The 16,643-nt window shown below is 35.6% G+C and overlaps 1 protein-coding gene across 2 annotated transcripts; it reads right to left on the reverse strand.

The window, feature by feature from the left end:
• Nucleotides 1-1,250: 1,250 nt before the first annotated feature.
• On the reverse strand, nucleotides 1,251-16,400 carry LOC127255617 (vacuolar sorting protein 3). 2 transcript variants are annotated; one of them, XM_051281249.1, is made up of 14 exons: nucleotides 14,911-16,398; nucleotides 14,123-14,398; nucleotides 9,315-9,511; nucleotides 9,009-9,150; nucleotides 8,351-8,626; nucleotides 8,108-8,180; nucleotides 7,217-7,265; nucleotides 5,525-5,801; nucleotides 5,338-5,393; nucleotides 4,985-5,053; nucleotides 4,789-4,900; nucleotides 2,796-2,885; nucleotides 1,935-2,105; nucleotides 1,251-1,734 (listed from the first exon to the last, which is right to left on the reverse strand). In XM_051281249.1, exons 1-14 carry the CDS (start codon nucleotides 15,901-15,903, stop codon nucleotides 1,642-1,644), a joined length of 2,874 nt encoding a protein of 957 aa, XP_051137206.1. In that variant the 5' UTR covers nucleotides 15,904-16,398; the 3' UTR covers nucleotides 1,251-1,641. The 2 variants fall into 2 exon arrangements, with proteins under 2 accessions (XP_051137206.1, XP_051137207.1); XM_051281250.1 differs by lacking the exon at nucleotides 1,251-1,734 and having other exon boundaries at nucleotides 1,960-2,105; nucleotides 2,700-2,885; nucleotides 14,911-16,400.
• Between the last annotated feature and the right edge of the window lie 243 nt (nucleotides 16,401-16,643).

The raw sequence follows: 16,643 nt of genomic DNA on the forward strand, positions 1-16,643 counted from the left end.
CCAGTCGAATTTAATATCCTGCAAACTAGGCCGACAAACAACTCACACTAGAGGCAGATGACCCGAGATATTGGGATTTGAACTGATGACTTCACGGTCACACAAGTCAAACATCAATTTTTGCTTTATGTAGTACTAACAATCAATACTTTCAAGATTAGAAATTAACAAAGTATATAAAGAAGGTTAACATTTTTATTGCAATTTGTGAGAATAATATGCATAAATAAATAAACAATATAATTATGATGACGAAAATAAATAAAATAAACAAAAACAACTATGGTATGGATGCATACTTCGTGATCATTAGATGTAATATTTTATATTTAAAAAACTTACTATTGAATACAAAATAATAAGTTCAATAGTTAAAATATGAAAAAGAAAAGCTAAAGCTTAGGCTGGTTGATTGGAGCCTTGTTCTTCATTCTAAAACCTCACAATGAATCTTTAGGATGCAAAAGTTTTTTGTATTTACTTTTTGTCAATGACATTCATTCCTAAATGGTACTTTTGTGGGCATATATTTCAATTACATAAGTAAAAATAAGAAAATTTCAAAATAAGTTTTGCATATTTCAGTTAATACATAATGATTTCAATTAAATACACTACCATTTTTACCTTAATTTTACTTGTAGGATTTTTATTCTGATTTTACTATTTCAATTTTATTTTTTTTGTTTCAAAAAGATATCAAATCAAACGCCTATTATTTATTTATTATATTACACAAAAAATTCATTTTACATTCAAAACGTCACATAAATACATATTTATATCACATTAAATAACTGTTTCAATTCAAAATTTTATTATTTAAAACCAAGAACACACCCATGTTTTTCACAAGTGAAATGTGATATTCTATTCTAAGAACAATTAGAGTAGTCAACTGAGCAAACAACAACAAAGTAAGACATACCATACCCATTTTGGGTCTTGTTGGTGGTTTTAATCAAAATTTTAAAATGTGATTTATTTATTTGTTTGTTTAAATTCTGTAATAACCCTTCATTGAGGATAGAATGCCAATATAAACTACACAAACTGCATTCACTATTCTACTAGAATTTTTTGCTGTAGAAAAATGGTACAAATCGTGCATGACTAATTAAGAAGGGGAATAACTTATTCTCTAATCTATTTTTAAAGGAAAACCCCAACTATGTTCATTTGTATCTTAGTTTTGTTAAGAGATTAGAAATTTTAGGATGAAAAAAACAAAGAGAAATTCAGAAGAAAGATAAACAATGATCTTGTATTAAATAATACAAAAACTAAAAAACAAAAAAGAGGCACCATTGTCCAAAACAAAAGGCTAAGTCTTTGTATTTCTTACATAGAAATATACAAAATGAAGATGTTTTAGTGTCTTTGGCAACCAACAAATTAACCTCAATACAACACATGTTTCTATGTACAAACATCCTTCCTTATTCTAGTCTAGTGTTAAGAGAGAGAGAGACTATTGTTTCTCAATTATTTCTGCCCCCATAGCCCATATGATTTCCTTCAATCATGTCACCTGCTTCCTCTGGACATCGTTTGCATCGATCGAATGTTCAAGTATCATCCATGAATAATAATAATAACAATAAAGCTTGCCAATTTGCCACTTAATGCTTAAAAGAGTCATCATCGTGTCACCAGCCAACCGGGTTTTACCAAAACATCTTTCCTAAAGTCGCGACCACCGACAGATGTGGACTCGCCCTGCCGCCGATAACACTGCATGTAGGTTTGAAAAGAAACCTCAGTGGTAAATGCAATAGAAAAATAGTTAAGTGCAAAATACGAACAACTTCAAAGACCTGTGAGTGTATGAGTGATTGATTGATTCTACCAACGTCTTTAATTTTAATCCTCCAATTCGGAATGTAAGAAAATTGCAATTACGTTTCTCAAAAGGGTACAAAGACACAACATACCTTGTAACAAACAACGGTGTCATCGGGGTACATGGCGAATAGTTTAGTACCAAGACGAGCATGGCAAGAATCACAAACACTTTCCTCATTAATTTGCACATGGCGTGACCTTTCTTCAAGCCTTGCCAGGCTTGCATCAACATCCAAGGCACGGGAAAGGTTATGCACAATCTGTAGAGAGAAATAGCTTAGAGGTTTCCCAATTTATAATTCATATTAACATCCTGCTAGAGATTAAACATATTTTCACGATAAATTAGATTCACAATCTTTAAAAGGGACATGAGATCGTGCTTGTACTTATAAATCGAGCAGAATGGAGAGTAGACATCACAGAAAGGGGCATGAAAAAAACATTCAGTCTACTATACCATTTCCCACATCCTACGGCTTGCATTTCATATGACAGGATGAAGAATTTTGTGGAGTACGTGTGCTTTACTCACCAAAAAAGTGCGCCAAACAGTTTATTAAATACCGCATTTAACACAAAAGATGCAAAAATTACACTAAAGCTGTAATCAAAGAAAAATGCATCATCGTTCATGATTTTAACCTGACGATCATAAAATATGTAGAGGATGATATTAGTAAGGTGAATGCAATTAGGCAGAATAGGTCCCTTGGGAAAAAGTTGCTCTGTTCGTGAAAATTGTTATTTTGTTAAAGGTTATTGACATGTTATATTATGTTTTCTTTTATATCAATTATTGAATTTATATTTTCTTTTTAGAAATTTCACTTTCACTCTAGCATGGTGCTTACACAGGGTTTGTGCTGGTTTGCCACGGAGTCTCTGCACCATTCCCACTAACACCTACAATAATAAAAATAATTGGAAAAGACAAGCGAAATACATACTTGCCCTTGACGATAGTGGTGATGCTGAGCTCTCAACATTCTTAATAGTGTGTCTGAGGCGAGCTGGAGGGGCATATCTGGAGATAATCTCTGCAAAATAGTATTAACGTATAACTACCACATCATATTATATTAAGTAATTGTGAGGGTAAATACAAATAGGTACGTCCTTGGCCCAGTCACCAGTCACATTCGAAGAACCAAAAGATACAAAGAATTCTAATATGTAATCTACTCTCCCACTCTATCTTCTTTTATTGTTATTCAAAACATTTGTTACCATAATATTTAGATTGAAACAAATAGGGTTGTACCTTCAACCACTTGGAGGAACCGGGAAGAACTAACTAGAGAAATAGATTTATCAAATTAAGTCTAATCTCGCAATATGAGGATAGTCATTCAACTTTAACAAAAGGGAACATCCAAATGATCCACTTTCAATTTGGTAATAAGATGGGCACTTTGGGTTTGTTAATGATTTCAAATACAAATCCACAACATTCATCCCACATAGTTTTCAATAAAAATACATTATTCCATCTCACAAAACATCACATCAAAATACTATTTGTTGAAATATATTTTAGATAGATATTTTGGTTGATATTATTTAGATTTGCTAGATGGAGTATGATTTAATCGTATCGATTATTTAGATATATCTACAAGATTTACTATATTAGGTTGTTATTATTTGACTTCATGGTTTTGTATAACATCTATAAATAGACTTTAATTTCATTATTAATAAACATCTCAGAAATGTCTAACATAGTATCAAAGTCATACTTTTCTGAATAAACAGTACTAATCCATGTGGATACATCCCGTAACTTGGAATGTACCCAGGGGATTGCCTTTCGAATATGAGTCTTCCTAACATTTCCAAAATATATACCCATTGTAACCTCACACTACCGCCACCATATTCTTTTTCTGAGATACACTTGCCACCAAATAAATCTTCAAAAACAGCACATTACATGTGTTGGTCAACGCCGGTGAATACCGGTCAACCATTTCATTGCCGCCGACTTTTGGCTACATGTGCAAATGTGTTCGGCGTTCAATTTCTCGAAATTCCAAACTACAACATAATGAGATATTTTCAACTTATTTGTCAACTTCCAATTTAGTTAAGATTTTTTGTTTTGCTATTCAATTATCTGTCTGAAGTTTTTGTCTATTAGGATTTAATTTCTTAGGACTTAGCGCTGCCGTAGCGACAGAGGATTGTCGGTGCCATTGCGACAGGGGATCGCCATAATAAGAAATTCTACTTTGATGCTGCCGCTACGATAGAAAATTGTGACGATTAAAAATTCTAACTTGGCCAAACTTTAATTCATTAGAGTTACAGCCTTTGCGACAGAGAATCGTCAGCGTGATTCCGCGACAAGAGGATTGACGCCACTAGAGACCTTAATTTGGCCAACATACTAATTTCTTAAGGTGCCCCGCCACGATAGAGAATCGATTTGAATACTAATATCTTTCTTTTGTCAAACTCGAGTTGACTTCTATATCACCAATTTAAGTTCGAGGCAGGGTATTAAAATATATTTTAGATAGATATTTTGGTTGATATTATTTTGATTTGCCAAATATTATGTAATTATATCTATTAGATTAGGTAGTTATATTTAGATATATTTACTAGATTCACTAAATTAGGTTATTATTTGACTTCATACTTTTGTATAAGGTATATATAAATAGATCTTAATTTCATTATTAATAAACATCTCATAATTTACACTATTTAAACAAAAAAAGAAAATTTAACACCTCATTTTAAATCAATTTCAAACCACAACCAAACAAACTTTTATATTTGTCAACCATTGTCGTATACCAGTTTTGTGTGCAGAGGTATTTTACTGCAAGTAATTAAATATGCTACAACACATCTTTCTAAAGCCTCCATACTAAGATTACGGGAATTATATACTCATAATTCGTGCAAGAAGTTTCACATGTAAAATTGTACCTCCAATACTTGCAATGAATCCAGAAGTTGCCCATGATTGTGGAAAAGATGGACAGCAGCTTTATACATGGGCTCTCTACCATCCTTGGGATTCAAGTACATCTCAAGTAACCTCCACAAAGGAAGGGAAAAGGGAAATGAGATAAATGTATTTACGCAAGTGAGACAGAAAGAGAGAGGAGTGAGAAAGACTAACTGCATATAAGCATCTGGTCTACCAATCTCTGCACAATACTGTTCGGCAGCTTCACAGTCCTCCAATTTCCTATTAAGAGCATAAAGGCCAAACAAATACATATCATGACTCCATCTCATCACAAATTTAATGAATGACATATCCTTAATATCCAGTCATGTAATATAAAATCATAACACGAAAAAAGAAAGGAAAATAGATAATGCACAAAAGGAATCACTAATTCAGCATTATTGTAATTAAAAGGTAGGACATAGAATAGCTTTGAAAGAATATTTGCAAGCTTTTTTAAGTAGAATGAAATCCAATGTCCCAATGACAGATCAAGTAACATATATAATATGTGAACTTACAAGGCCAAAATCTCCAGCACTAACGTTTCCTGACCAAGCCTCCTATACAGAATCGCCTATCAGATATAAAGAAGCTAAATCAGGCAACATTAGGAAACAAGTTGTCCGTTAGCACAAAATTCATATGCAGAATAGTGTCAAATGATAAAGTCTTCAATGAAGCAGTTATATCTATGCATACGAGGACCTTTTCTAGCCATAGCTCTGAGTCTTCAATCATATCAAGAACCTCTTCCACATCATACAATTCTGATGACTGTAAAAAGGTTTGTAGTCTTTCCCTAACAGGGATATCAAACATTGTGCTCCTTCCAATTTCAGATACTTCCATTCCATTTTTTGGAATTCCAACCACAGCATCACTCATCTCAATTTCAAGGGATGACTTAGCAAGCAATAGAGCATATGCTGTATGGAACTGAGGATCATCGGAGCCTTGGGATTCAATCAACCACTGAAGATATCTGCCTCACATCATGCAAGCATTGCATTGTTAATATTGGCAAAATATAGTGTAACATAATGCATTTTACTGTGCAATAAAAAAAATAATTAAAAAAAATATCAAGATATAAACTTCATTATGATTTTGCAATTTTACATAATTGGAGAAGAGCATACTGGCATAATGCATAAGTGCCTTCCAAATACCTACCTACACACACACACACACACAAAAAAAAAAAAAAAAAAAAAAAAAAGGAAACCTTACATTTCATCAATCTTCAATAATATAGAGGCATTAGTTTAAAATCAATATGGTAGAAAAAGCATCCCCTTTTCAGAAGATAAGGCATGTTTCAAATAAGATGATTAATTTGAGATCTTGAAAATCCACGCTTTCTCATATTTAAAGATCTCACCATAAGATACCCAAATTGTGGCCACTGCTGTCTTTTTTGGCATTAAATCTAGGCAACTTTGAACTAGATCATCTCCCAATTTCATTTTGGGAAGGTAAGAGGCAGTACGTAACTACAAATTCTATTGCTTTGATGACTTCATGTTCATACAGAACATCTAATTATCCCATAAATTATTATTGAAGCACTAGCACATATTGGCTAGTGTAATACAATGATAATAGCGATTATGTATATTGAAAACAAATGTGATTGGGAGTTAATGAATCTACAGGAAAGCTACAGGATATCAACGAGGGTTAATAAATTCAACTAAGGTGGTTTAATCGCTAGTCTCAAAATTAGTCTAGTGGCCAAAGGCTTCACTCAAGCATATTAATGTAAATTTGTTCGTGTTCTTGCTAATTGCTAAAACAGATTCATTCCTACAATTTCTTATTTGGTTTAATATTTGTTTATTCTGCAGCAACAATGAATGAAGAGCCTCTTTATTACTTAGATGCTAAAAAATGCACCCACAAAGCAGTGATCTTCATGAAGAATGTATTACTAAAAAACCACCAGGATTGTTTTCCCAAGAAAGCAGGGAAAGGTGTGTACCTCCTCAAGTCTTTTTTCAGCCTCAAACAAACCCACATGGTTCGAAAAATTAATCAAGTGGTCAAAAAATTGGAGTGAGAAAAAGCAGATCTCGTTACTTTATTCTAAACAACATTCTATATATTATCTAAACGTTGGATATATACGTGAATGATATTGAGTATTCCACAACTAAAGTCTTTCTTTACAGTCAATTTCAATGAAAAGCTTAGACAAGCTAATTAAGGCAAGTAGAAACCAGAAGAGTAGTCATGTCTCAACAGAAGTATGTACAGGCTTTATCAGCAAAATCTTAATATTGCGAGCCAAGGATGTGGGTACTCCTGTGAATCCTAACCAATAGTGTACTGGGAAGAGGGAAATTTATTTAAAGGTACATTGAAGTTAAATAGGGAAATGTGTTCAACAAGTGATACCTTTGAAGAATTTCCACTTTTTCGGGATCAGTTGCAGCAATTACTTCATCTATAACAGAAGAGATTGCAAGTAATTAACCAGCAATATAAGAAACTAGTGATGTATTGTGAGATAAACAAATACTGAATGTATGCATTCATATTTTACAGGTTGCAAGATCAACAATACATTTTGTAAGAATTCAAATTATTTAGCAACTTTCAACAATTTGAAGAAATTGTTCAAACAATCAATGAGGTAGATTCATTTTAAGTCAGAATGCAGCATGCAAATTGTGCGCTCACGGTCATGAGATTAGAAGTGCCAAAACATCCTTCCAATGACATAATATATAAGGGGCACCTAGCAACCCAGTAATATGACAGGGAAATAATAACTTAGAAGCACACTCATGAATTTTTCATACTTAATTAACAAATCAGATAAAATACTGTATAATTTAATTCTTGGAAATGTAGATGGAAAATCAGGCTACATGAATAAGATATTACGACTTGTGAAAAGTGTCAATAATCAGAGTAGTTAACTTCAATTACTCATCTGAAATTAAGGTTGTAATGAGAAATGCAATATATGTGAAAAGAAGGTTACAAACTAAAGCACGAGGAGTGAATAAAAATATATAGCTTGTACATGATGTCAGGTTCCAGGATATGGTTGTAGAGAGGCTGCTTTGAAATTGTTTCCATAATAAGAAGATAAACCTGACTACAAAGACTCTTCTTCTCCGGAATCTTATAATTCATAAACCCATTTATTTAACATACAGAAATTATGGAAACTAAACATACTGCTTCTTGAAGAGTTATTGATGATTAAAATCTCATAATAATAAATATAAATAAATAAGGATGCAGATGTGGTGCTACTGCAGTCATTGATAGTCTTGCCTGGTGATAATAAATTGTCTCGTTTCTCTGATATCAGAATTTGAACAGCAAGCACCTGGCTGATATCTGCAATCTAAAACAGAAACAAGAAACAATACATGTGTCATAAAGTTTACAACATATACAATACAGACTACATTTCCTTGGCATAAAACATGGAATATATATATATATATATTGCCTGTTGGAATCAAAACAGAAGGTTAAAAGTAACAGAATGGTATAAAAGTTCTGCTTACATACCCACCCAATGTGCTGTAGAACCAAATCTTGATCAGAAGACCCCTCCAAAATTTTAGAAGCTTCCAAGGCAGCAGTTTCACGACCAAATGTGAACGCTCCAGAGATACCTTGTAAATCATTTGCCTCGTACTGATCTTTGCTATAGCTGCTTGGCAAATAATTTTTTGCCAATATACGCCAGATAGAAAGAGCCTTAGCGCTCATCCCCTTACTAGCATACAAGAAAGCAAGTGTACGTAAATGCCGGGATTCTGTAAGTAGTGCTTCTAGCTCCTCCTGCACTGCCCATTAAATTTTCACGATCGGCCCCTTAAACGAATTTTAAGCAACTCAATTTTATCATGACACTCAATTATTCATTATTACAAGTGTTCTCATACTTCTACCAATTCCTCTCAAATGTCTACAGCCTTTGCACCCTCTCTTTCTTCCTTACTGCATGTGACTTAACATAAAAATGGTGCTCCTCAACTTTTCAAACAACAAGTAATTGAATTGTGATGTTCGAATACTATTACTTATAAGTAACTCAAGTAATCACTGCTTGAATCGACTGGATACACTTTCCTTTGTCACATTATATACCACATAAAAATGAGTTCAATACATATAAATACGTCATTCAGCAGAGTGAAGGGATATGGAAAGAGATACATACCACCACACAGCTATTCTCAGAGGATGCAAGACTTTCCATGTCGTCAATACGGTTTAGAGCTCTATACATTTGCATCAGAAGAGTGTCAACTCCCTCCTTTACCGAAGAGGCCAGTTCTCTTCCACGGCAAGATTGCAAGTATCTGTAGCAAAAGAAGATTGATAAGAACTTGAAAGTCAAATTTGCAATCAAGTTAGACATAAATTGAAATCACTTGTAGACAAACAAAGAGAACTGTAAATTCGATCTAGAAATGAAACAGAATATAATAAACATCAAAGAACCCCAAAATAAAATCATAAACACCTTATAATGTTTTCTATTGCAGATTCTAATAGTTCTGCTCTACTAGGTGGGTTTAGAAGAAACTCATTATCCACAGCAGTCTCCAGACCTGCCTTCTTTAGAAAAGCAGCTCTTTGAATAGCTTTCAGGCCATCGTCTATTAAATTTTCAAGGAGTGTTGGAGGCGGATGCAAGCCCCAATATCTGTTCCTCGCAACCTATAAGTTCACAAATAATGTACAGTAGTAAGAACATTTTTAAAAAATGATACACAGAAATGTATGCAGTTCACTTGGCTAGAAAACAAGCGACATAGAGGCACAGGAGAAAATATCAAGTTGTAAATGTACCAATCCACCATACTAAATCCCAAGAACTTGCAACTGTTAAGCCACACTGTTAAAATATTTTGCAGAATCTCTAAAGCTTTCTTTCTTGATAATCAAAATAAGGGGCCTATATATAGGCAACCTAAAACAAACTCGATAGACTCAAATCTAAATAATATAATCTAATGGATATGACCAAATCTAAATCTAAATCTAACAAATCTAAAACTAAATATCTAAAATATCTCAACAACATTATAACTCAGCTATTCTTTGACACTCCCCCTTAAGCTGAGGAATAGATGTCTTCCATTCCCAGCTTGGATACAAGATCATGGAAACTCGAACTGTTCAGCCCCTTTGTTAGAACATCGGCTAATTGTCTCTCTGACGGAACATAGGACATACATACTAACCCTTCCTTCAGTTTTTCTTTGATGAAATGTCTATCAATTTCAATATGCTTTGTCCTATCCTGTTGTATAGGATTATGAGCTATATTAATAGCTGACTTATTGTCACAGTAAAGCTTCATGGGACCCTCCCATTTGACTCTCAAATCATCCAAAATGATCCTCAACCGAAGTAATTCGCATAATCCTTGAGCAATTGCCCTAAATTATGATTCTGCTGATGACCTTGCCACTACATTCTGCTTCTTGCTCCTCCATGTCACTACGTTACCTCCAAGAAAAGTACAATACCCTGCAGTTGATCTTCTATCCACTAGGGAGCCAGCATAGTCAGCATCGGTGTAGGCTTCCAAAGTAAGAGTGTCATTCCTTTTGAACAAGATTCCTTTCCCTGGATTGCCTAGTGCAATACTCTGTAAGCAGCTTGAAGATGAGGTTCTCTTGGATCATGCATGAATTGGCTGATCAAACTTACAGAATATGCTATGTCTGGTCGAGTGTGAGCAAGGTATATAAGTATGCCAACCAACCTCTGGTACATTCTTTTAGCTTCTCCCAATTTATAATTTGGATCTATTGGAGTAGAAATCGGTTTACACCCAATCTTCCCTGTTTCTGCCAATAAATCAAGCACGTACTTTTGTTGAGATATGAAGATCCCTTGTCTAAAATATGCCACCTCAATACCAAGGAAATACTTCAATTTCCCTGGTTTTTTAATTTCAAATTCTTTCATTAGTCTCAGCTTTAATTCATGCTTTTCTTTCTCATCATTTCCAGTCATTATGATGTCGTCCACATAGACTAAAAGAGCAGTCACTCCCCCTACAGCTGAATGCTTAATGAAAAGCGTGTGGTCACCTTGGCTTTGTTTGTACCCAAATTCCTTCATGACTTTTGCAAATCTGCCAAACCATGCTCTAGGAGATTGTTTTAACCCATAAAGGGCTTTTTTTCAGTTTGCACACCTTGTTACCAATGTCCCCTTCAAATCCTGGTTTAAGTCACCATGGAGAAATGCGTTCTTAACATCATATTGTAGCAGTTGCCAATTAAAGTGAGCAGCCAATGATAACAAAATTCTTACTGTGTTCATTTTTGCAACTGGAGCAAATGTTTCTTGATAATCCACCCCATAAGTTTGAGTATATCCTTTGGCTACAAACCTTGCTTTATATCTCTCAAGGGATCCATCAGCCTTGTACTTCAATGTAAAAATCCATTTGCAATCAACAATGTTTTTTCCCTTTGGTTTATCAACGATCTCCCATGTTTTATTCTTCTCAAATGCATTCATCTCTTCTCTCATAGCATCCCTCCATTCTTTTTGACAATGCCTCAGACACATTGTGAGGGATGGCAATGGTGTTCAAACTCATAATGAATCCCTTTTGGGCTGGCGATAGGCGCTTAAAAGAGAATAGTGAGATAGAGGATAGAGTGGTCGTTTAGTGCATTCTCTGGTTTCTTTTCTAACAGCAATGGGAAGATCTAGAACAGTAGTTGAATCAGTGGACTGTTCAACAGATTGTGTGTGTAAAGGTGGATCTGATCTTACCGTGATTTCTTTCTCAGAATTTGGATTGGATTCTTGGACTTGTGTCAATTCAGAACAGTCTTTCTCCTTGAATACACCTGAGGAAACTTTGGAAAATTGTGAGTGATGCTGGTTGGAGAAGGAGATGATATGGGTTCAGTGACAGGATCGGGTAACTCAAATGTGACTGGTTCAAAGGACTCAGGTTCAACCGGAACATGAGGAGGGTTTTGTTCTGAGTGACTGCGGGGTGGCACATGCGGAAGGTCAAGGGTTTTAAGTGGTTCGAAAGACTCACAAGTACTATCTTCCATCATTGAAATCTCCTCCTCAAGAGAGGACTTGAAAAAAGGTCTATTTTCTGTGAAAGTGACATCCGCAGAGATGTAAAATTTTTTGGTCAAGGGGTTGTAACATTTGTATCCCTTTTGAGTGGATGAGTAACCGAGGAAAACACATTTGATGGCTCTAGGGTCTAGCTTCCCTCTATGTTGTTTGTGAACATGAACAAAGGCGGTACACCCAAATACCCTAGGAGTGAGGCCATTAGAGGTTCTGAAGTGAGGGTAAAAGCTATGAAGAGCCTCTATGGGGCTTTTGGAAGTCTATTTATCATATATGTGGCAGTAAGAACGGCTTCTCCCCAATAGGACTTAGGAACATTCCCTTGAAACAGTAAGGCTCGGGTGGTATTGAGTAAATGTCTATTCTTTCTTTCAGCTACCCCATTTTGTTGGGGTGTCTTCACATATGATGAATCATGGATAATCCTCTATGATTGAAAGTAAGGTGACAAAATTTGATTGAAATAATCTCTAGCATTGTCTGTCCTAAAGCTTTTTATTTTGACCCCAAATTGATTTTGAACCATTGAATGAAAATTAAGTATAACAGTGCTAACATCAGATTTTTGTTTAAGAAGAAAGAGTCATGTGACCCGAGTGCAATCATCAATTAAGGACACAAACCAACGAGCCCCAGAAACATTAGGTATAGTGGAAGGACCCCATATGTCACTATGAATCAACTGAAAAGGATGAGAACTTCTCTTATTGCTAATAGGAAAAGATGCACGGATATGTTTTGCCAATTCACAGATGTCACAATGAAATTCAGAAATATCTAATCCTTGGAACAAATGACGAAACATTATTTTTAAAATCCTAAAAGAAGGATGACCAAGACGTAGGTGATATAGCCAAATGGCATCTTTATTCGAGGAACTAAGAAAAGAAGAAGGCAAGTTACTCTTAGGTTTTTTAGATGGTTCAAGGTGGTAAAGACCGTTCCTTTCCTTAGCAAGTCCAATCCTCCTCCCCGAGTCTTGGTCCTGAAAAACACAATAAGAAGAGCAAAAAACAGCATAGCATTTAAGATCATGAGTCAACTTTTGAATGGAAACAAGGCTTATTGACAGTTTGGGCACATGGAGGACATTTTTAAGGATAAGGCTAGGTGTGATATGTATATCTCCAATCCCTGCAACAGTGGCTAAGGAACCATCGGCCATAACAATTTTTCTGTTACTTGGACATAGGGTATAGGTGTGGAAGAGTTGAGATGTGGGGGTCATATGGTCTGTAGCACCGGAGTCCATGATCCAAGAGTTGGTACATAATTTGTCTAAGACATTCGTGCACACAGATTTACCTGAAAGAGCCATTGAACATGTTCCTGAAGGCTTCTCAAGAGTCCCCAACAAACTTCTCAATCTCTCAATTTCTTTACTATTGAACCCCCCTATTGCTGGATTTTCCTCAATAGTGGGCTGTTTTGCCATATGCGCTTGAGGCCTTTGTTACTGCCCCCCACGGTAGCCCCACTCTCGGCTTGGAGGTTTACCATTCAGCTTCCAACACTTCTCCCTTGTATGCCTGGGTTTCTTGCAATAAGTACACCAAAGATTGTCTTTATTTTCTTTCCCTTGGTTATCTCTACCAAAGTGTTTAGGCATATCATTCTTTCCCTTGGAGATGGTTTCAGACATGACTTAGTGAAGAAGAAAAATTCACAGCAATTAAGGCCAGAACAAAACACAGATGAAAGCTGCTTGAAGAAGACTACAAAACCCTAGAAAAATTCCTAGAGCTCTGATACCATGTTAAAATATTTTGCAGAAACTCTAAAGCTTTCTTTCTTGATAATCAAAATAAGGGCCCTATATATAGGCAACCTAAAACAAACTCGATAGACTCAAATCTAAATAATGTAATATAATGGAAATGACCAAATCTAAATCTAAATCTAACAAATCTAAAACTAAATATCTAAAATATCTCAACAACATTATAACTCAGCTATTCTTTGACACACACCTTACAGTTCTTTGTCTGCAGCTAATTCCCCAACTATTAAGATCTCATTAGAAACTATACGCTACAAATAGTATGAGAACTAGCCAGTTCGTGATGGATAACATAATGAGCAAGACTATCAGTGAATATTGCTCACAAGTAATTGTTTAGGATGAACATGCAATCCATGTGTGGTATTAAAAAAGAATGAAGTAGAAAAGTTAAACAAGCACAAAGAACAAATGACAGCACATACCAATAGGGTCCAGCGATTTGGATCACGCAATATGAAGGGGAAAAGTTCAGAAGGCTGCATAGTTTCTGAAAGCAGGAAGTGGTCAACTGCTTCCTTGAAATGCAAATCAAAAAACAACAGGAAACCAACTTGGGCATGGATGAAAGAAAGCATCTCCTTTGTCATTTCACCTTCGCTCTCAAGCTCTTCAACCAAGGAGATGGCTTCCTTGAAGCTTTTTTTCCTGAGCAGATCTTTGATTTGTTCTTCTCCAGAAACTTTTCCATAGCATATAAGCTTCAATTTTAAAACATGGCACACTTTATGAGGTCAAAATAAGCATTGGAAAAACGAGCAATCAATACCATTTGGTAAATCCCCAGCCTCAACTAGTATCAATAATAGTAATAAATCTAATAATGGATCTTCATAGAAAGCCAGGTATAACTAAATATTAACCTTCAACCATCATCAATAAGTACCATAAATTTTGTTATAAGCTTTTCGTACAGAATTTATATGAAACCAGATGCAATAAATCCATCTAATACGGTGGTAACATGTAAAACGCAAAATCTTTTGTTTAATATCCTTTAATTTCCTTTTAAAGTTTTTAGCATGCCAACTACCATATCATGCAAGCATGAGGCAACATACAAGAACCATAGAAGAGTTTATGTATCACCATTCATAAAACTAGGCGATTTTGACTTTCATCCAATAATTTTGTTTTGCATAAACCAATCATTGGGATCTGTCTATTCAGAATAAGAAACATAAAATCTAGCTACAGTGGGCCTGAAGTATACCTTTGAGCTTGTTGCAGTAGCAACAAGCTCCCCATTTTCACTCTCCTCATCTGCCAGTATCCACGTAACCCCACTTCCATCCCCAACCACAAACCTCTGAACACAGCATCCTGTTTTCTTATGATACAACTCCACCATGGAATTCCTTACTGCCACTACATAACTCCTTATCTCTCCCAATGAATCGGGAGCCTCCTTAAATACCAAGCTCCCTCCCACAGGCTGCCCCTCCATATCCACAATAATACCTACATTATCAACCATTAGTAAAACCCTCAAATCCTTTGGTAACAATTTCATCCGCGGCAAAACAGTAGAATCTGGCAGTGAAAAGATTAACCCACATCTCCCGCTCACACAATTATACAAATAATATCCAAAATTGGTGCCAATAAATATAGAGTCATCAACCCACAAAGAATTAATGATCGACCCATCAAGAACCCCATTAATTTCCTTCTGAATTACCAAGGATCCACTCAAAATCAACTCTGCCAACACCAACTTTTTCCCAATTCCAATTGCAACCAAATTGCTGCTATCAACATTCCCATTTTCAGCATATTCAAAATTATTTTGGGAGCTTCCGTTGATGTAACCATATCGGGTTCGGAATTTACAGGACAAAGATGTAACACCTCTAAAGAGGCTAATCCTCTTAGCAGGCTCCAGTAATCCAGAGTCAAACAGAAACAAGAACCCTTCAGAAACCACCAAAATCTTTCCAATGCGCACAAGAGGATGGATAGCATTCACTGAGCGAGGAATACTGACACGCCTGAGGAAAGCGATTTCGGCTGGCGCGCTTGGGGGAATTCGGAGCGAGTAGAGTAACAGTGCGCCGGAGAGAGTGCCGAGATAAATTACAGTTTGACCGCCGTCAGGTAATTTAGAGATGACAAGAGATTTGAGAGGCGAGTTGGTAGAATCAAGGGCTACGGCGGATTCAGCAAGGGTTTCGAGAATGGTACGAGGCTTGGGTTTTAGGGCCATTGTCAAAATTAGCCAGTATAGAACGGATCTACCGACGGCTACACCAAGAAATCCGACATCCAGACCGAATTTGTGAAAGCTTAGAGCAATCTGATTCTGTTCCAACCCAGCCAGAATATGCTTAACTCAATCAAAGAACATAAATACTATGAAACCCCATTTTTCCTCCTAGCTGAAGGGTTTAGAATCACTTTCTTAACTATCTTACCGAAATTGGCGGCGAATCAATTCTATTTTTGAAAGAACAACTGTAGAAATCATTTTCAAAACTGAAAGCTTTGCTCTTTCCTTCCGCCGTCGATCCGAGTTGAGATTCAAAAGCTTCGTTCGTGATGGTACGATGCGACTCTGAGGCAACAGACAGGAGATTGGGTCGAATTGTCACTGGGAATTTTGATATGATGTATGAAAATAAATATAGAAAAGTATGTGTGTGCGACTGCGAGGGAAAGGACTGTGCAATGAAGAAGAAGGGGTGTTGTTTATGATATCGAATGAACAAGCAGAGTGGCATCCTTTTGAAAATTGAAAGGGCTGGTGGGGGCAAAATAGTAAATGTAAGGATTGGAGGATAGTTCAGTCAATTTGGACCCGATTTGTATGCATGACAAATAATTTGAAAGTAGCCTAATTCTAATATAGAATTATTATTAGAATTAGCAATATAAATATTAATTATCCCGTTAATCATTATTTTATATATGATATAAATAAATATAATAATATATATATAATATGTA

This window comes from Andrographis paniculata, unplaced genomic scaffold, assembly GCF_009805555.1.
Source record: "Andrographis paniculata isolate CXL003 unplaced genomic scaffold, ASM980555v1 Contig54END, whole genome shotgun sequence".
Lineage (NCBI taxonomy): Eukaryota > Viridiplantae > Streptophyta > Magnoliopsida > Lamiales > Acanthaceae > Andrographis > Andrographis paniculata.

What these genes read in the sequence shown, in the direction of transcription:
- LOC127255617 (XM_051281249.1), bottom strand. Translation starts at nt 15,903, where the DNA reads ATGGCCCTAAAACCCAAGCCTCGTACCATTCTCGAAACCCTTGCTGAA. An exon ending in CAGAGCTATGGCTAGAAAAG is followed by an intron (nt 5,394 to 5,524) that starts GTCCTCGTATGC and finishes TATATCTGATAG; the next exon opens with GCGATTCTGTATAGGAGGCT. An exon ending in AGACCAGATGCTTATATGCA is followed by an intron (nt 4,901 to 4,984) that starts GTTAGTCTTTCT and finishes TCCTTTGTGGAG; the next exon opens with GTTACTTGAGATGTACTTGA.